The sequence below is a fragment of the Peromyscus leucopus genome, chromosome 22 (assembly GCF_004664715.2).
Source record: "Peromyscus leucopus breed LL Stock chromosome 22, UCI_PerLeu_2.1, whole genome shotgun sequence".
Lineage (NCBI taxonomy): Eukaryota > Metazoa > Chordata > Mammalia > Rodentia > Cricetidae > Peromyscus > Peromyscus leucopus.
Window position 1 is genome coordinate 52,900,650 of NC_051081.1, and position 20,468 is coordinate 52,921,117.

The following is a 20,468-nucleotide window of genomic DNA, read 5'->3' on the forward strand; positions in this document are numbered from 1 at the left end:
GCTCTATTGCTATAACAAAATGCCTGGGGTAATCATCTTGATATGGAAAAGGCTTTGCCTCAGCTCACAGTCTTGTTGGTTTCACTCTAGAGCTTTTTGTTCCATTGCTTTGGGGTCTGCGGTGAGGCACCACATTATGGTAGAAGTACATATCTGAAGATGTTGTTGACCTCAGGAAGCAGCAGAGAAGGGGCTGGGGTCCTAATACCCCTTCAAGGGCTGGACTCTATTAGCTCAGCTTCTTTGTACCTGCTCTACCTCCTAAAGGTCCCATCACCTCCCAGTAGTGCTATGGGCTGGGAACCATGTCACCTACACTTGGATTTTCAGAAGACAAGCAGACTGAGTATTTATCTTCAGAGGTTGTGAGGACCCTTGACTGGAAGGGGCAGTCACTTCCATTTGTGTAGTTCCTCTTCATTGTCTTATGTGTAACAGGCTGACAATGGAATGAATTGGATCTTTTCTTAAATTAACCAGACAGTGAATACTTGCCCAAGAGTACTAAATGAAGTCATTGGGTCATTATAAGAAGGCCCATTATTTGCTAACAAATGCTGATTTCTTTCTAAAGCATTGCTACAACAATGTAAGCCAATTTGTATTAATTTTAGCTGCTACTAGTTAAAATTAATTGAATACCAACCAAGAGCTGATCATGTTCTCAAGACCCTCTGAGGACTTGTGCATAATGAAAAATACACTTTAATTAAAGCGCTCTAAGTGGAAAGTATGCAGTTCAGGAAAAGCAGCTTCCACAGGCTTCCTGCCTTGCTCCGCATGCTCGCTGGAGAGTGCAGTTTCTCAGGTATTCGACATGCTGGTCATTATCACAGGTGAAAAAGTGCCCCATGTACTGGGCTGCCATTTCCCAAATCCTCTCTCCTGTGTTCACAGATTGTTTACAATGGATGGGCATCTTTTGGACAACTCAAAGGATTTGCAAGACAATTATTTTTATGTTGCTGCAGGACTGGAGACTTTCAAATCTCTTCCTTACTGGAAGTCCCCACGGGTCCCCAGTGAGGTCCAGCAGTGAGTACAACTTGTACCTTTCCTTTAAATTAAAAACAGTCTGACCATCCATCATCTATCTATCTATCTATCTATCTATCTATCTATCTATCTATCTATCTATCTATCTATCTATCTATCTATCTATTTTCTATCTATCTATCATCTATCTATCTATCTATCTATCTATCTATCTATCATCTATCTATCGATCTATTTATCTTCTGTCTATCTATCTATCTATCTATCTATCTATCTATCTATCTATCTATCTATCTATCTATCTATCTTCTATCTATCTATCTATCTATCTATCTATCTATCTACTATCTATCTATATCTATCTATCTATCTATCTATCTATCTATCTATCTATCTATCTATCTTTGTTTCTTTCTTTCTATCATCTATCTATCTATCTATCTATCTAGGGGGTGCATGCCATGTCATTCATTGGGAGTGTGGGAGTCAGTTCTCTCCTTCCACACTGTGGGCTCTGGGAGTCTAACTCAGGTTGTCAGGTGAAGTAGTCATTATCAAGTGTAAGAGCTAGTTAGTAATAAGCCTGAGCTACCAGCTGAGCTTTATAAGTCATACTAAGCCTCCAAGTCAATTATTTGGGAAGCAGCTGCTGGGTATTTGTGAACAGGCAGGCAGGGGAGAAACTTCTGCCTATATCCAGGCTCAGTGTCAAGTGTCTTTACCTGCTGAGCCATCTCCCTGGTCTCTGTGCCTTTCCATTTGAGTGTTGCTGATATTTGTCTCTCATTCCCAAGTCCTTCTGATTACTATTCAGTAGTAAAACTTGATGTGATAGCTGTCTATCTATGTGTCTATCTATTGTCTGTCATCTATCTATCTATCTATCTATCTATCTATCTATCTATCTATCTATCTATCTATCTATCTATCTATCTATCTATCTATCTATTGTCTGTCTATCTATATCTATCTATCTATCTATCTATCTATCTATCTATCTATCTATCTATCATTTATCTCTATATCCTCTATCTTCTATCATCCATCTATCAATCATCTGCCTATTAATCATTTATTTATCTATACATTCTCTCTCTAAATATATATGCTTATATGTGCATACACACATATATTTGCATTTCTAAAATCAGGCATGGAGTGATGCACAATCATTGAGAGCTCTGAATCTACACTGTGGATGCAGACAGTCCAGGGCAGTGTCCCTCTGAGAATGGTGTTGAGGGGCATGTCCAGTGTGTGCATCAGTTGCTGGTGCAGGTCCCAGTGCCCATGAGTTAGGAAGGGGTATGGAAGCAAAATAGCCAGTCAGACCAGAATTCTGTGTCTGGTGGGTGGGGGACAGGCAGGTTTCAATCTCAGCTCTGCCACTGATCAGTCCTGAGGTGTGGAGTGTTTTGGTTCCTTGTAGAAAAGCCAGCAGGTTCTTGCTTTACTGGGTAATGGTGATAGCTATATGAACAAGTGAGAGGTATACGAATAATCCATGCTCTGGAAAACAGCAAAACTGCTACAATGTCTGGTCGCTTCTAGCATCCCAAACCCTGTTACTATGCCACCCTGGGCCAGGCATCTCTCTAATCAACAAGGGGCCACCTGACTCTCAAAGATCTCCTGGCCTTGTCTCCTGAGCTAGGAGATAGCTACTATCATCAGCTGGGTCTTCTTTAGGGAGCAGGTCCCCTTTCTAGGTCAAGGATGCTTCTGCAATTTATTTTTATTTTTTTTATTTATTTATTTATTTATTTTTTTTATTTATTTATTTATTTTTTTTGTTTTTCGAGACAGGGTTTCTCTGTGTAGCTTTACGCCTTTCCTGGAACTCACTTGGTAGCCCAGGCTGGCCTCGAACTCACAGAGATCCGCCTGCCTCTGCCTCCCGAGTGCTGGGATTAAAGGCGTGCGCTACCACCGCCCGGCTAAAATCCTTCTTTTTTTTTTTTATTCGGAGCTGAGGACTGAACCCAGGGCCTTGTGCTTGCTAGGCAAGCGCTCTACCACTGAGCTAAATCCCCAACCCTGCTTCTGCAATTTATAAAGATAAGGCGAGTCTAGGCTGAGCTTGAATGTACTAACTGCCTGTCTTTGCCTTTCAGGAGGTTTGGAGGCAATGAAAAATACATACAAACAAAGAAAAAAGTAAGTTTTGAAAGATGAGTGACTACTGTTAATTGATTCTGGTGTCTCTTGGTCTTCTGAAGGCCCTGGGTGGCAAATAGCTTTAAGGTTACTGGAGGAGCCAGACCTGCCCATGAGAGAGGGAGGAGGAGGAAGATAGAGTCTTCTTTGGAGCTCAGCGCCTAGAACAGGGAGGTACATAGAGATGTCTGTGGCACAGCATGGCAGTCTGCACTGAGACCCCAGGCACTCAGCTCAGCACACTGTGGATCATCCTTTAAGTTTGAAATTTGTCTTTTAAAATGTATTTATAGTACAAAGCTGAGGCTCTCGGGCATTCAGGGAGCATTTCAGAGGTACAGTATAGAGCTTTGGACGTATATACTGTCAGCGTTGAACGGGGCGCACCGCAGTGTGCCAAAATGCTGCTGCCGACACCGAGGTCTTGCTTTCTGCATTTATGACCCAACCCTGGCTTATGCAACACTCTTTAAAACAAGCAGGGACGTTTTACTTGGTCCCTTGTGTGAAGTTATATATTTGGGTGAATTTGCTTCCAAATACTTGAATTAAGATGTAAAAAAAAAAAAAAAAAAGAAAAGAAAAAAAGAAAAAAACAAGATTATTTGCAGCATAAAGATAGTTAATGGTGTAGTGTTGGGGGACATTAAGAACCTTAGGTTTTATGGTGACTGTGTACATTGTTGTTATTGTCTACAGATTGTATAAAGATTGCAAAAAACAAAACCTGGATCCCCTTACATATCTGTGCTGTGGCACGGTTGAATTTTTGAGATTTGGGGTGCTCCTGAGCAGCAGTTTTTGGTAGACTTCAAAGCATGTCCCAAAGGATGAGAAGTCCCTTTGTGCCATCCCTGGTGCAGCACCCAATCCCACCCTAGGCTGGAAAGCCAAATGATCTCCCTAGCAGTGGGTCTGGGAAGGAAGCACAGGATCTCCCCTTCACCTCCTTCAGAAGGGGATAAGAGCAGTGAGACCTTTTAAGGCTTCCTGGGTTCCTGGGTTTCCTGCCCTTGTCCATCCAAGGACCAAGGACTCAAGGTGGCCTGTACTCCTGACGCCTTCTGTTCTTAATCTGCCTACTAGGTGGAGTTCAAAAGAAAAGAGCCTCTCAAAAGTGACAGTGTGCTACCTAAAATCCAGGATTCTGTTTATTATGCCAAAGAGAAAAAGAAGACACCCCTGGGACCTTTAGTTCAAAGTGGTGCAGGTAATGGGGCAGTTCATCTCCTGCAGGCTATGAAAAGCTCTCTCTCTGTGTGCATGTGTGGTATGTATGGTGTGTAGTGTATGTAGGTTTGATGTGTGTGGGGTATGTGTGTGTATATGTAGGTGGTATGTGGTGTATGTATATGTACAGTGTGTAGTGTATATAGGTTTGATGTGTGTGGTATGTGTATGTATATGTAGGTGGTATGTGGTGTATGTATATGTATAGTGTGTATATGTATGGCATGTGAGGCTTATGTGTATCATAGTGTGTATGTATGTGGTGTATGTGGTGCATGTGTGTGTAGTGTGTATATGTATGGTGTGTGTTTCAGACAAAGCTTATTCTGCAAGGTCTTCTCTTAGAACTACTTGATTGTCAAGTGTTCAGCTTGTGGGGCAGTAGTAGGCTGCTGACAAGAGCAGTAACCTTCCTAAGCTGAGGGCAATGGGAAGCCTTGAAAATGTCACATTTAAAATAAATTCACGTTTACATGCATGCGAGGACTATGATATCCTTGCTGTAAGACCAATATCAAATGAACCCGACTTTTGAGGGAACCTTGAACATAGAAGCCATCTAGCTTGTCCCGTGTACATTTAGAGAGAGATCCAGACATGACCATAAAATGAAATAATTAAAATAGCTCTGTCATACCTTTTCTCATCCTCACTGCTGTACTGTCCTCTCTGGCCTGCCCTGCTGCGTGCTTCAGTCTGATGATGCTCTTCCTGAGGTGTGTCTCGCTTTCCAGTCTGACAGACCTGGGGAAGGACTTGGTGCAATGTCTGGTTATGGCCGCTGACAGGAAGCAGGTGGATACAGAAGGAAGCAGGTGTGAGAAGCCCCTCCCACACTGCTATACAGACAGGAAGCAGGTGGGAGAAGCCCCTCCCACACTGTTATACAGACAGGAAGCAGGTGTGAGAAGCCCCTCCCACACTGCTTTGTGGCTTTGCAACATCTGGGCAGTATAGAAAGCCTCTTGACCTGGAGATGCTCAGGATTTCAAGGGTCCAGGACCTTTGTGGAGATGGAAACTAGTCCGACACTACAGAAATTGAGGTGCACTGAGCTGAGGCCTCATAGAAGCAAGAACAAAGGGGGAGAGGGGGAGACGGACGTGCAGATATGCAGGGACCTCCGTCTGGGCGTTTCTCTGGTGGTCTAGGAAGCTCGGGAGCTGCTGGGTGGAAACTTGGATTTGTTTCAGAAAATGTAAATTGCGGATCAGTTTTTCTGCTGGTTTGAAAAGACTGTAGTTTTCTTTTTCTTTTTCTGGCTCTTTTGGGGACCTGCCATCCAGCTCCCATAGGAACACACAGGGAGCTTTATTCTTTCTTATAAGTGCCCAGCCTCAGCTTGGCTTATTTCTAGCCAGTGTTTCTTAAGTTCTCCCATCTATCTTTTGCCTCTGGGCTTTTATCTTTCTCTCTTTCTGTATACCGTTCTTTCCTTCTTATTCTGTGTCTGGCTGTGTGCCGGGTGGCTGCCCCCTGATGTCCTCCTCCTCTTCTTGCTCCTTGATCTTGTCAGATTTCTCCTATTTATTCTCTTTGCCTGCCAGCCCCATCTATCCTTTCTCCTGCCTTGTTATTGGCCATTCAGCTCTTTATTAGACCAACCGGGTGTTTTAAGCAGGCACAGTAACACAGCTTCACAGAGTTAAACAAATGCAACATAAAAGAATGCGACATATCTTTGCACCATTAAACAAATGTTCTATAGCATAAATAGATGTAACACATCTTAGAATAATATTCCACAACAATTGTCTGTTATTTTCCCCTAGAAGGTGACGTGTATAAAGCACAGACTCCCGCTAAGGAGGCCCAAGAAGCACTGGAAGTCAAGGAGGACCCAGAGGTGAAGGTGGAGATGCCGGTTGACCAGGTGGGTCGCAGGGCTGGACCATCTTCACTCAGCTGTGTCAGCTCCTACCTCTTCTACCCCCTTCCACAGCCTCACCCTCAAGTTCTCCCTGGCCTCTAGAAGGTTCTATGCTCTACCAGTTAACTACTTACCAATCCTTATGAGTCCCCATGCCAGACATGTCCATACCTGTTCTTCCTTCCTCCAGCACTTCTGTTGAAGGGGCCATTTGGACAACTGTCACCTGTGTGGCAACAGTATGCCACTGTTTAGTTACCGTCTCTGCTCTTGTCTAAGCTGTGAAGGCTTAGACAGAGTGTGTGTGTGGGGGAGACAGTCTGCTTTGCTCAGGATTGACACTCCAGTGCCTATCAGGGCTCCTGGCATGCATACTACCTTTCAGCTTCATTTGTGAGACAATGGAATGTGGAATAAAAGCAGTGTGGTGGATCCTCCATATGCTTCCCCACAGATGGAGGTGACTGCATGCACACTGGATACCTGATGTAGTGCCCTAGGTGTGGTATCACTGTTACTGTTTCCTACCCCCTCTACTTCCCGCCCCTCTAAGCTGTGCATTCTCATATCTCCTGCTCCCTTTCACTATAGTGCTAAGAGCAGTGGGCAGTAACCATGCCACAGCCTGCATGTTCTTCTGATTTGAAATCGCCACATAACTTAGTCCATTACTTTTGGCTTCAGCCACGCTTAAATTTTGACGCACAGCCAGAAAGCAGCCAGATTCTGTAACCGGAACAGCCTGTAGTACCATCGTCTGCAGGACAGTGGTTTCCAACCTGTGGTTCCTGACTCCTTTGAGGACTGAAGGACCCTTTCACAGGGGTTGCATATCACATATTCTGCATATCAGATATTTACATCATGATTCTTAACAGTAGCAAAATTTCAGTTATGGAGTAGCAACAAAAAAGTTGGGGGTTGCTGGGCAGTGATGGCGCACGCCTTTAATCCCAGTACTCGGGAGGCAGAGCCAGGCAGATCTCTGTGAGTTCGAGGCCAGCCTGGGCTACAGAAACGAGATCTAGGACAGGCACCAAAACAGCACAGAGAAACCCTGTCTTGAATAAACCAAAAAACAAACCAAACCAAACCAAACCAAACCAAACCAAACCAAACCAAACCAAACAAAACAAAACAAAAAACAAACAACAAAAAAGTTGGGGGTCACCACAACGTGAGGAACTGTATTAAAGGGTCACAGTATTAGGAGGGTTGAGAACCACTGCCCTCATGGTCTTTGTTCTAGTCTGAAGCCTCATTAGCAAGGCTTCTGTTGTATGAGTTCTGATGCTCTGGTTTTCCAAACTCCTGTCAGAATGTCCCATTAAGCTCTGCTTACAGCATTCTAGGGCTCCTCTAGCCTGTGGCTTCTTCCCCCTACAAATCAGTTGCAGAGGCCTCTGAACCATGCGGTAAGGTTTACCACAGCAACAGCCTGGCTCCTTGGCACTAATTTTCTGTATTAGTTATTTCTTTCACAGCTGTGGCTAAATAGGCAACAGAGACAATTTAACCAAACAGTCTTGGTTGGGAAGCATAATGATGGACCATGAAATGGCCATCACATCTTATCTGCCATCAGGAGATGAGTGCGTTGAATCATATTTAAACACCATTGTTGACATTTTGTCTCATTTAAAGACGCCGTCTTAGGGTTTCTATTGCTGCAGTGAAACACCATGACCAAAAGCAAGTTGTAGAGGAAAGGGTTTATTTGGCTTACATTTCTGCATTTTAGTCGATTGATGACAGAATAGAAATCTAAACAGGGTAGGAACTCACACAGGGCAGGAGCTCATGCAAAGGCCATGGAGGGGGGCTGCTTACTGGCTTGCTCCCCATGGCTTGCTCAGCCTGCTTTCTTATAGTACCCAGGACCACCAGCCTGGGATGGCCCCACCCACAATGGGCTGGACTCTCCCCCATCAGTCACTCATTAAGAAAATGCCTTACAGCTGGATCTTATGGAGGCCTTTCTCTCAATTGAGGTTCCCTCCTTTCAGATAACTTGTGTCAAGTTGACACAAAACTACCCAGCACAGATGTCAAGTGATGGATAATGGCGTCTTTTATGGATGCAATTATATTTGCTTGTGTAAATATGTCTAAGGGTAGACAGGTTTCTGCAGTTGCAGGCTCTGGTTAGCCCAGGACATGGCCCTTTGATTCCTTCTTTGGAGAAGTGGTTTTGAATTTAATCTGCACATAATAAGTTCTATTTCAAAAGACAGGGATCTGTACCATTCCCAGAAGAGGAACTCCCCCAGTGAGGCCTGAGCCTGATATCTTGATATGTGCACACCTGAGCCCAGGCCATTTGTAAGGAGTGGAGGTGTGTTAGCTCCTATTTCCGGAGGTTGAAAGTCCAGCACTGAGAGACATTAGTGAGAGACTTCCTGCTTTGTCATGATGGAAGGTGAGGGTAAGAGGGAGAAGACGGTGAAATTGGTCCAACACAATAGCAGCTTGTGCCGGGACACTCATCACCTCCCAGTACTGTTGTGAGGGTGACTGTCCATCAGAGAGGTGGTGGGGGATGGGCACTGATGTCACTGGAGTTCCAAGAGTCACGGCAAAAGGCGAGTCTTTGCTTAGACACCAACACAACACATCCTGACTGCACCTCCTGCGCTTATCACATCCACCCCCCTGCCCCGCCACCCCCAAACGGTCAAGAACAGGTCACTGACCAAGGAAGGCCGAGATGATGGCTCTCATCAGGAGGTCGGCACAGGCTCTGGGGATTGCCTAATTAGACGACATGTAAAAATGGAGCCTTAGGGCTTTGGGGTTTCTAGGTGTGTAGAGCAGCTCAGAGGTAGCTAAGAAAGGCCTGTGGGTATATGCTTTAATGAGCAGTTAAAACACAGAGTGTTTTAACACTCTGCAGAGGCCTGCATGATGAGACGGAAGTTCTAGAGGCAGCAGGTTCAGCTCATCGGGTGTGATGAATATTCCTGTTCTCTCATCACCCCTTCTGCCCTCCTTAGCACACTGACTTTAGTCTCAGGCTTGCTGGTTCAGCAGGTTGCCTCAGTTCTGTGGGGTGTACTGAGGCAAGAAAGCTGTTGAGGAGAACAGAGGCTACCTCATTTCCGTAGTGAGATGTTTTCTGAGGGACCCTTAAAAGACCTGTATCTAGTCCTCCTCATAGCCAGGCAGAGGCACCCGAGCCCCGATGGTCAGTTAGGGTTCACTCCTGCTCCCCTGAAAGTTATGACTGACACTTGGAAAATAATTGCAGTTTAGTTTTTAAACAAAGAACAAGGTTAGAAAATGGCTCTGAGATAGGCAGCCATCACGTCAGTTCATGAGCGTTTATCTGCACTCAGCACACTTTTCCATGTCAGAGAAGGTGTCTGTCCTCTTGCAGAGTCTTCCCCAGGTTTTAAAGAGGGGCACAGACCCCTAAGAGCCTCCCAGGAACCTGGTGCTCCAGATCCATAAGGTGCCTTATCCCCCAACCCCATATCCGCTTCTCCTGCCCTTGGGATCCCCCTCTCTGAAGTGTCAAACCCGCCTGTTACAGATGAGCGTGGACCCTGCTTTGGCCTCACTCCAGGGGCAACAGCTGCCTCTCCAGCAGGCGCACAGCTGGCTTTTCCTGGCAGTGGCTCCTCTTGCCTTCTTTTCTTTTCCCCATCACTTCATCTGGCTTCTGCTGACGGCTACTACTCATGAACTCACTCCCACACTGCGTATGCGTAGCAGCTCTCCACACGGTGGCCTTCACCTCCGTCTGATATCGCCAGCCACTCTTTCCCTGACAATACTCTTTTTCCAGCAGGCACCTTGCCAAACCAGCGCCCCATTCTCCTTTTGTCTATGGCAACTTCTTTCTAGGGTTCAGTGAAGGGTCCAGGTTGAGGCTCCTTTTCTCATTCTGTATCTACCTTGCCCCCGACATGATATGAAAAATCCGAGTCCCACATCTTGGGAGTCAGGCAGTCCTCTCACAGATTACTGCTGGCCTTGTGTCTGCCATCAGCTGTTCTAAGGCGGAGACCATAACCAGAGTCTCTAATCCCGTGTCCCCAGACATTGGCCCCTGCCTGTCTTGGGGGATGTGAGATGCCCCCATTCAGCCAGAGCTAAGAGGCGTTCCCAAGACTAACCTTCCAACTGTTCTGTATCCAGATCGTGCCAGTGTTGCCCGGTTGCATGCCTCTCGCTGAGGCCACCACTTCACTGTGGCAGCACGTCACAGCCTCATCTCTGCATCCCTCCTGCTCTCTGCTCTGAGAGTGCTGTCAGAGTGCGGGGCTTCACCTGTAGCAAGTTCTGCAGTGCCTTCCTGGCTGCTGGCCTTTTTTATTAGACATCCCCGGAGGCAGTCTTTCACTGGGCTACCATCTATGTTCAACACCATTTTGTTTCCTCTCTGTCCCGTGTCTCTTTGTCACCGGCCTCACAGTTACAGCTCTGTATTCAAGCCCTGACAGTTTAATGAGTGTTCATCATCTCCAGATGACTCCAGCTTCTTGAGGATGCATTTGTTTGCGCTCAAGATCTCTGGCATCTCTGACAGAGTATGATTCAAAGTGGCAGGTGTTTTCTCCGTGTTTATTGGATCAATGGGTGGCATAGTGATGGGCGTCACATCAGCTACTTTTGGAAATGTTTTGAAAAGCTTTTTTTTTTTTTTAATGTAGTTTGAACAGTCCTACACATAGTATTAGGATTACTTTTCCATGAGATTGTAGGAATGTAACATGCACACCACCATAAGGAGTTCAGGGCATTGGATACAAACCCACATGTCTGTACAGCCATGCAGATCTGCTCTAGCATGGTCCAGGTCAGCTGGTAGCAGCTGTTGGGTCCTCAGAACTCTTTGCTAAGGGTAGATCTTTACCTATTGTTAGTTCTTTACCATTTTAGCTCAGGTGTGCTGTGTGCCCTGCCTTCCCCTGCCGGTGGGGGTGGCCTTGACTCAGCATCCAAGTTGCTAGTTTTTCCTTTGGGATCGGGACAGTGGAGGGGACCTTCCCCCAGTGGGTGTCCTGTGTGAGCAGGGTTCTGGCTAGCCTCTGAGGACATGCGGTGCATGCATGTGGCTTGCTACAGCCCCTACAGCCTGTCTCAGCAGATGCAGCATTAAAATGCAAGTGGCCCCAGTGACAGAACTGTTCAGTTCTCCCTGAGTGGGGAGAAGGTCTCACCCCCTCTTTCTGACACAGCAGGCCCTGAGGCCTGGGATGGACAAGAAAGCCGAGTGAGCATACTCTGCTCTGAGGGGCTGAGAACAGCTAGGTTGCAGAGCATTGGGCAATAGCCCTTTGGCTGGGGTCACCGTGGGTACACTAAGAATTAAGAAGGAACTACTGTTTGCTAACCAGAGGCACCTGGCATGGCCATGGCATTTTAAATTAATCGACGAATTACAAATACTTATTGACATATTGGTGGGTGTGTGCTTGTCACATCATGAGTGCAGAGGTCAGAGGATACCCTGGGTATTGTCATCTTTCACATTGTTTGTATTTCTCCTGTACCCCAGGCTAGTTGACTCGGGAACTTCTAGGGGAGTTTCCTACCTCTCTATCTCACAGTAGGAGTACAGATATGCACAGCAGTGTCCAGGTCTCAACTCAGGTCTCCTGACTTGGGCAGCAAGTGCTATTACCCACTGAGATATCTCCTGGACCCTTAGTTATTTGTTTTTCAGACAGGGACTTGGTAGGCTCTAGCCTTAACTTTCTCTGTAGCCCAGAAGAGCCTCACACTCAGGATCCTCCTGCCTCGACCTCTTACGTTAACACCTCTGGAATTACAGATGTGTTACCGCCAGGTCCAGCTCCTAGCATTTTTTTTTGTTTCCATGAAAAGAATTTATATCGACTCTCTCAAGATCTCCCTGTCTTCTTGATGGGACTAACTGTAAAAAACGGGGCAGACAATTCTGTATTTGGAAAAGCTTCATTTCCCCCTTCCAGCTCTGTCTGTAGAACTGGTCTAGAATTGTGCACCCTGGTTCACACGCTCGCTGCTTTTCCAGAGGAGATTGGCACTGACCATGGCTCAACTTGACAATAATTCCCCCTGCCCCCCCCCAGGTACCAGCCGAAATTGTTAAAGAAATTGATGAGATAGGCAACAACAACCTGGAACTGGAAAGTGGTGTGGTGAGTGAATTTTATTTTTACTTGTGATGGTAGGTTCAAGCCACCTTGCTGTGATCGGCTGGGTCGAACTCATGGTTGATGGTAAAAGATCCGGGACCCCAGATTTGTAGCAGAGTGGAAGCACAGTGTGTTTTGGAAAGCCGCGTGGGTAATTCTAATGGCCCTTGCACCCGAATTAATCGTTCTTCACTGCACTTCCCGTAACAATTGTGTCAGCTTTCTTCCAACAGTTTTTAGCATACAGGTGGGTTGGGGTGGTGAAGCGCAGCAGCCTCTGTGCGGGGAGCTCCCTGTAATGAGACAGCCACCCCATACCCACCAAGGGGTGCTGTGTCCATGGCCCCTTGCTGGGAGGTCAGGCTTTGTGTAGCTGCCTGTAGATGGTGGCTCAGGTTGTGCAGCACACGGGGCTGTAGCTTTCCGCTTGTTTTTCCTGTCCAGGTGGTTTGGAAACGTCGTCTGGGGAGGCAGTGTGTTCCAGGGTCTCTTGATTCCTGGTGGTGACTAGAGTCTCTTTAAGATGCGTGCACTGGGAAAACAAAATATGCTTTACACATACGATCATGACAATGCCGCTAAGAAATGGATGTCTCGGTTTGTTTTCAATATTACTCTGTCTCCAGGTGTTTTTCAAAGTAGTTGGTCTCAGACATTTGGCCAGGTTGAGGGAGAGTGAGATCTTGCTCAAGTCTGACCGTCCCGACATGGCGCCCGCCCCAGCTGCAAACAAACACGGGCTCCAGGGATGATGAGGGGGTGCTGGAGATGCCACAGGGTCCCTGGCTCTTTACCCAGCTTGGCAAGTGGCCTTTGAAGGAAGGTGAAGGATCAACAGGACATTTGTTAGGCTTTCTAAACACACCAGAGGAGCTTGGGAGTCTGGGAGAATGGCACCTTCACAGAGTCCATCCTTCCTCTGTATAGATCCCCGAAGGGCTTGGGTTTGGGGGTGGTTTTTAGTGAGAGAAGTGACTGTGTGTGCCCAGTAGAACAGGGGGTGCTTTCAAATGAAGAGCGAAGGTTAATGTCTCGGTGTCGCAGAGTAAGGCTGTCCTGGGAATGGGAATAATAATGGAGGGCTTAAGTGGGAAAGCTTGTTCCCACAGGGATCGTATGGAGGCAGGAGATGGTGCCGTCGGGTTCATGGCAGGGCTGCGCACACGTTTTGGAAGCTCTCTGCACAGGATCTTTGCACCAAGTTCACCCTGTGATGCTCACTCACTGTGGAAATCTGTGCAGGCCCCTAGGAGGGGTCTCATGTGTCAGTGACATGGTCCTAGCCTATGGTAGATTTAATTTTATAGAATGATTCAAAACATCCCGTTCATGTGAGCAACATAGTTGGAATGTCTGCAGACTCAAGTGCTCATCTTTGGAGAGCTGGGCCAAGACCTAAGCTTTGGGGTGGAAGGTGGCAGAGAGCAGTCTCTTCTCCTGTTGCCAGGTACTTGGAAGGTGATGTGGGGCAGGGCACGGCAGGAGGAAACATGCTGGGACACCCCGAGTACTTCTGAGTACCCTGTGTGAGCCACATGCGGGTGCTGACCCATCTCAAGCTCACATCGACTCTTCGAGGTAACACACACACACACACACACACACACACACACACACACAATCTTATATTCAGTTAAAAAGCACATATATATGATGAGAAAAAGGGAAACTGCTGGATGGAAAACACAACTTGTCAACACTTTGGTCTGAAATCAGTGGATGGGACCCTGGATTTCAACCCAGATTTGAATCACACCAAAGTCTGAGTATTTACTCCCCGCCGTGAGCCAAACCAATTGCTGGTTTTTCTTCTCAGAATAGATATTTGCTGCCAGGTTTCACTGTCCATTTCTCATAGACAGATCAACTGCCTGGTGCTATGTCTGAGAGCATTCAGTTCTTCCAAGTCTGCACCCTCTCTCTCTGCTTCCTAGCACACCCTTCACAAGTGTGTCCTCTGTGCTCTTTGCATATTGGTGTGAAACACTCCACAAACTAGAAAGCATGGGACCCTCAAACCTAGCCATGTCTTGGAAGGTTGTGAGTGATCTAGCATGTGTGTGCATTAAATAGCAAGTGATGGTACTGAGAAGAGAGGTCACACTCCATTGACCTTTCCTGTCCAGCAGGCCACAGTGCTCCATGTCCATTCTCAATAAGTCACATGTACATTCTTTGATAAGTGTGTTTTTAGGGCATTTGAGATTATTAAGTTTCTTAGACACACTATTGCTGGCCTGGCCACTGTTAAGGTAGGCGGTGAAGTCCTTAAGCAGCTGAAATGGTCTCATCATTTTACATGTGTTCCAGACTATCTTTTTTTTTTAAACTTTCTTTTTATTTAATCTTTTTGTCTTTCACATCATGCACCTCGATCTCATTCATTTCCTGTCCCTGTGTACCCACCCTCTGCCCCTGCAGCCCCCCTGCCCAAATAAAATTTAAGTGAAAAAAGAGAAGAGAGGGGAAAAAAATCTTGTTATGGAAGCTGTAGTGTGATATAGTAAGTCACACAGTAAACTCTTTTATCCACAGATCTTTACTTGAAAGTGTTCATTGCAAAGAGTCATTGTTCCAGACTATCTTGTATTCAGTTAAAAAGCATCTATAGATTTGCTTTGAGTTACCTATGACCAAGTTATTCAAATTTAAATAAATATATAATCCAAGAATAAAATTATAGTTACCTTTGAAGCTGCAAGAGATGTTGTTAGTAGGAACAATATCTTAAAATATATTTCTGATATTTGATCACAGAATTTCTGTTGTCATTTTTTGGTGTTAAATATGTAAACTTTGCTATTTTGATAGTTTTTAAGCATCAAATTCAGCGGCATAACTTACATTCACGATTCTAGACACAATCTATTCCTATGACAGTTTCATCTATCACACTGTCTGTCCTGGAAGCAGACTTCCTGTCCTCTCACTCCCCAGCTCTGAGGGTCAGCACTGAGCCCTTGACACAGCCTTAGCCTGAAAGAGCTTTTCAGATGCACTTGTTAGGATGAGACCCTCCTGAGGCCTCTGCCCAGCAGTTGTGGGCAAGTGTGTTCATCTTGTCATTATATGTGTAAAACAAAAATTAAAAAAAAATAGAGCCATGCTTCCGTGTGAGAGTTCTTCCTCCTCAGGACCCTGGAATAGGCTAAATGTGCAGTTACAGCAGTCCTGACAACATCCATACTCAATACTGTCCCCATCATCAAGGTGGGATGTCATCAATATTAGCAAATGTGAAAAGCCCTTCTGTGACATGGAGAATGAAATGTGTACTTGTCCTTTTACCTATTACAAATAGTCTTCATTGAACATGACTTTAATTATACTAGGTGAGTACTATTTGGACCCCAGGGTAGTTTGGAATATTCTCCTGCTCTTAAAAAAAAACTATTTATTTATTTATTTATTTATTTATTTATTTATTATTTATTTATTTATTTACTTATTTGTTATGTGGTACCATGGTGTACATGTGGAGGTCTGAGGACAACTGGTATGAGTCAGTTCTCTCCTTCCACCATGTAGACACTGGGAATGAAACTCAGGTCATGAGTTTGCTGGAAGGCACCTCTGCCCGCTGAATCATCTCACTGGCCCTGTTCTCCAGCTCCCATGGCTTAATCTGTTTAGTTCCACTGATTGTAAATGATTTATGGAGAAGCAACACTTTATAAACTCCCTGATAATTTTGTAAAACCAAATGTAAAGATTTTGGAAACATTCATTTCCTTTGTAGACTATAGAAGAAAGTCTGACTGGCAGGCTGAGTGATGTGTGCACAGATCACATGAGACTGTGAAGATGACCTGAATTTCCTACCACACTCTAATGAGGCCTCAGGCCAGCTCTGTAGGGTGCTGTAGAGGTGCCTTCTGCTTGGAAATGCCAAACCCCATGGGACTACCAAGGGTTTCCAGACATTGGGTTGCTAATCTTTTAATTTAAAAAAATCTCCCTATGTTGGAGATCCTATATAAAAACTCCAGGGCCTGGAGGGATAGTTCAGAGAGAAGAGCCTGCTGTGATAAACATGAGGGCCTGAATTCAGATCTTCACCACTCACATGGACACTGAGATGGAGCTGTGCACCTGTGTCCCCTCAGCCAGTGTGGTACATGTGTGGGTCCAGGTATGGAGGTGGGCAGATCCCTGCAGCTCACTGGCCAGTCAGTCTAGCCAAATAGATGAGCCCCAGGTTTAGTGCCTTAGAAAATAAGGTTGAGAGAAATATAGGGAAAATACCTTACATTGACCCACTGGCCTTTGGTATCCACATGTATGAGCGTTTATAGGCATGCATTCCTGCATGTACCCACACAGGCATGCACACACTCCACTAAACCACACACACACACACACACACACACACACACACACACACACACACACACACACACACACACACACACACACACACACACGACTTTAAATTTTAGGTAATGGAATTTCTCTTCCCAAGGGCAAACTTTGTAATTTCTTGCTCGGGTTGTGCTGTACAGCAGTCTGTCCTGTCCCCTGTCAGTCCAGCCTTCATACCCTCCATGGCTCCCTGCTGATTCTGCCACCTTTCTTCAGCTCTCTAGATCCCCAGCGTGTCTTCCCCATGGCTCTCCAGCCACTATTCTTCTCCTGCCATCCAGTCACTCTAGCCCTGACTCGAGTTATTTGTGCACCTAAGTCGGGCCTCTGGTCGACCTAAAGCTTTCAAAGGAGAAGCCTGGGCTTCATTCATGCGCTTGTCATCTCTAGCAATCTTCCCATTCCTGGGCACACAGAGGAAATTGACCTTGAATCTGATGGAGAACCTGGCAGACACCAAGAAACCTTGAGCCGCTAGACAGCAGCATGGGCCAGTTGAAGGCGGAGAGGCGCAGGACTGGGTGTTAGTCCCTACATTCTATATCACACATGAGAAGTGATTATCCCCAAAGACACAGCATGTTTTTCTAGATGAGAAAACCAGACTTTCATCTTTGAAAAAGAAAATGTATGAAGTCAGAAGTTTATTAAAACAAGGAAGAAAATATTTGCGATGAAAATCCAGTTTTCTTAATTTACGAGAGCTCCTAAAGTCACGAATACAGTGACAGCCCCCTGAAAAACAGGCAAATTAAACAAGTAGGAAACTCACCGAGAAGACAAGTTTCCAAGTTCTAATACACCTGTTTCAGTCCTAATTAAGAAAGAGTGAATAAGCAATTGTGTGCTTCCCCCTAAACTCAGGTTGAAGATGTCTAGTACTTAATATTTAGATTAATGATTTATTATGGAATATCCTTGCAAGTAGCTGACAATATTTATGTAACTATAGGTGCAGAAAAGCTGTACTACTTCTTAGAGTGGCTTATGAATTGACACAGCCTTTTAAAGATTATATTAAAAAGTTTAATATTATGTGTATGTGTATAACTGTGTAGGGGTTTGTGCACATGTGTGCAGTGTCCACGAAGGGCAGAAGAAGGCATCAGATCCCCTGGAGCTGGAATTACAGATAGTTGTGAGCACCAAATTCTGGTCCTCTTTAAGAACAGCAAGAACTCATAATCCCTGAGCCGTCTCTCCTGCCCCTTGGTTCAGCCGTCCAGAAGGGGAATTTTGCTTTTTATTGGAATTAAATCTGCACACATCTTTCCTAGCTATCGATATGATAACTAGGGATTACCTGCCCTCAAGTATTAATAACAGATGATAGAGACAAACGTGGCACTCACCCATGGGAGTTGGCTAATTTGCGATCTTGCCATGAAATGGAAGGCCAGATGACCATGAAAACTGGGTTGATCTGGACGTGTGGAAGGGTGGGGATTTCTCAGAGATGAATTAAGCAAAACCAAACCAGACTGCAGCAGACTAGGAGGCTGCTCCCTTTGTGTGGCTGTGCTGGTGGAACAGCACAGGGAAGAAGGGCGTTGGTGGCTCCTGGTTTTGGAGGCTCTCAGCCTGTCATGGCAGCGAAGGCAGAGCGTGGTTTGTGGTCGGGGGAGCACATGGTGCATCAGGAAGCAGAGATGAGGCTAGAACCTGTGAAGTGTATACCCTTCCAAGGCCTTCCCCAAGGGGTCCAATTCTGCAAGACCTAATCTAAAAAGACTCCATAGCTTCCCCAGACAGCCCCACCAGCTGGAAACCAAGTCTGTGGGGACGGTTCACACTCAAGCCCAACAAACATCTCACAAGCTGCACACAAAAAAGTTCAGAAAAGTATGGTGCCGAGGGGAAAAGGGAAGAGGAATCGGGAGGAACAGGGCAAAGGGTTAGCGACCTGGAGTGGGCTTGGGACTTTGCATGAAAACCTGTGGAATTTTTGATGAGGAAGAATTTGAGCTAACTGAGGAGGTGAGAGGAGATGGGGAGGTTAAGGATTTATTTATGACACTTCCCTTGCAGATTCTTGATGACCATATGCTTTTATTTTAATACTAGGAGAAGGAAGTGGAGAGGCTTTATGAAGACATTGACAGAAAGGTTTGTATCATCAACAAGCTGTGGTTTTGTGTTTCCCATGTGGAAGACAGGATGCTCCATGGACCCTCAGATCTCTCAGGTGCTTTCTAGGAATGCAAGTTCCTTACCTGCCAGAAATCCTGGCCCGGTTCTTGGGGTTAGAAAACAAAGTCAGAGGGAAAGAGATGCCCTCAGATGGGCGGATGCTCTACTGTGAAGACCGAGTCTCACAAACCCTTCCTATCGCTCTCCCTGGGGAGGCATGCTTAGGTTTCCCAGGCGGTGGTAATAGTTTGGTCTTTTCACTGCGGTCGAGCACTGTGAGGGGGTGTGTCCCCTTCCCTGGGTGTGCATGGAGACCCCAGACAGGTAGTGTCCCCACGCACCTTCCGCTCAGTAATGGCTCCACACTAAGTAGGATTAAATTATCGTGATCATTAAGTGAGTGTTGGTAATGACTCTTGGTTGAGTATGTATAATTTATTCTGCTTAACCCTTCGGTTCGCTTGGGCTGTTCGTCGCTTCATAGAGAACATGGGACATGCATGGAGATATGAAGGTCAGTTATGTAATCAAGCTATCATGGGTCAGGTAGTGGCTCTGCCTAGAGCCACAAGTGGGGTCCACAGTTACCGGGATGGTGGCTATGGGAACCATACCTTAAAAGCTCAGGCTCTGCTTACTGCTCTGTTCGTTTGATTGCTTAGCCATAACAAAATCCAACTCCAGAATCTTCATAAAGCCTCCTCAGTGCTGCTGTTTTCATTGCATTGACCGATTTCTAGAAGAATGTCCAGAGTGCTGGGGTGGGTGGCTCTGTGAGTTGCCGTCTCTGTAGATGATAACACACCGACAGCCATGCTAGGTAGCCCTGTGTGCTGTGTCAGCCCATCTCTAAGCTCCATGGGGAGTGATTTTCCCTCTGCACACTTTGCACTTTTATCACCATTTTCCATGTTGGCAGGCTTGAAGGTCAGTGAGACATGGACTTTCAGGTCCTGTAAAGTATGACCTCTCTGTTTAAGATGGCGCTTGCGTGATTGTCTGCAAGCCATTGTTAAGCGGCACAATGAATGTTTGTGTTACCTCTGCTTGAAATCAGGCTGGTGGTCATTAACTCCTGAAGTTAAAAATCAGGGTATCAGCTCTGTTATCTGTCATCCTGCCTGGGGGACAGTGGTCAGCCTTTCCAACAGGGCTGGAAAGACAACTGTGTACACAGCGATTCCCCATCATCGTAAATGACACCTGGTTTAAATGTCAAGCTAGCCTTTGGAAAATTCATCACTTGTCTGGCACATGTGCTATTTGCTCTTTTAATCAGAAAAAAAAGCCAAAAAAAAAAAAACGATGTAATGAAAAGATTGAGCACTTAGGAGGCAGAGGCGGATCTCACATTGTGAGTTTCAGGGCAACCAGAGGTACGTAGTGTGACCCTGTGTCAAAAACAAAACACCCCACAAGATTCCAGATTCAGAGCAGCATTGAATGTGGGCATTTTCATTTTTTCTTTCTGTAAAAGGGGCATAACTACCAAGTGGTGAAGCCAGTGCACACTTCCACGTGGTGGTAAATCGTGAGTAATTGATGCTTGCCATAGGACCAGCAGGAGGAAAAACAGAGTAGGAAAGTGAGGTGCCAAG

The 20,468-nt window shown here is 45.7% G+C and overlaps 1 protein-coding gene across 2 annotated transcripts in view; it reads left to right on the forward strand.

The window, feature by feature from the left end:
- Positions 1-20,468, forward strand: part of Dcdc2c (doublecortin domain containing 2C) — a 67,889-nt gene that overhangs the window by 23,301 nt on the left and 24,120 nt on the right. The window contains exons 5-11 of one of the 2 annotated variants that reach the window (XM_028883164.2): positions 898-1,035; positions 3,111-3,153; positions 4,240-4,363; positions 6,156-6,256; positions 12,313-12,381; positions 18,805-18,846; positions 19,355-19,897. In XM_028883164.2, the coding sequence (XP_028738997.2) occupies positions 898-1,035; positions 3,111-3,153; positions 4,240-4,363; positions 6,156-6,256; positions 12,313-12,381; positions 18,805-18,846; positions 19,355-19,420 (583 nt within the window). In that variant the 3' untranslated portion in view covers positions 19,421-19,897. Of the gene's footprint in view, positions 1-897; positions 1,036-3,110; positions 3,154-4,239; positions 4,364-6,155; positions 6,257-12,312; positions 12,382-18,804; positions 18,847-19,354; positions 19,898-20,468 lie in introns of those variants that run through there. The other variant, XM_037198179.1, reaches the window with a different exon arrangement.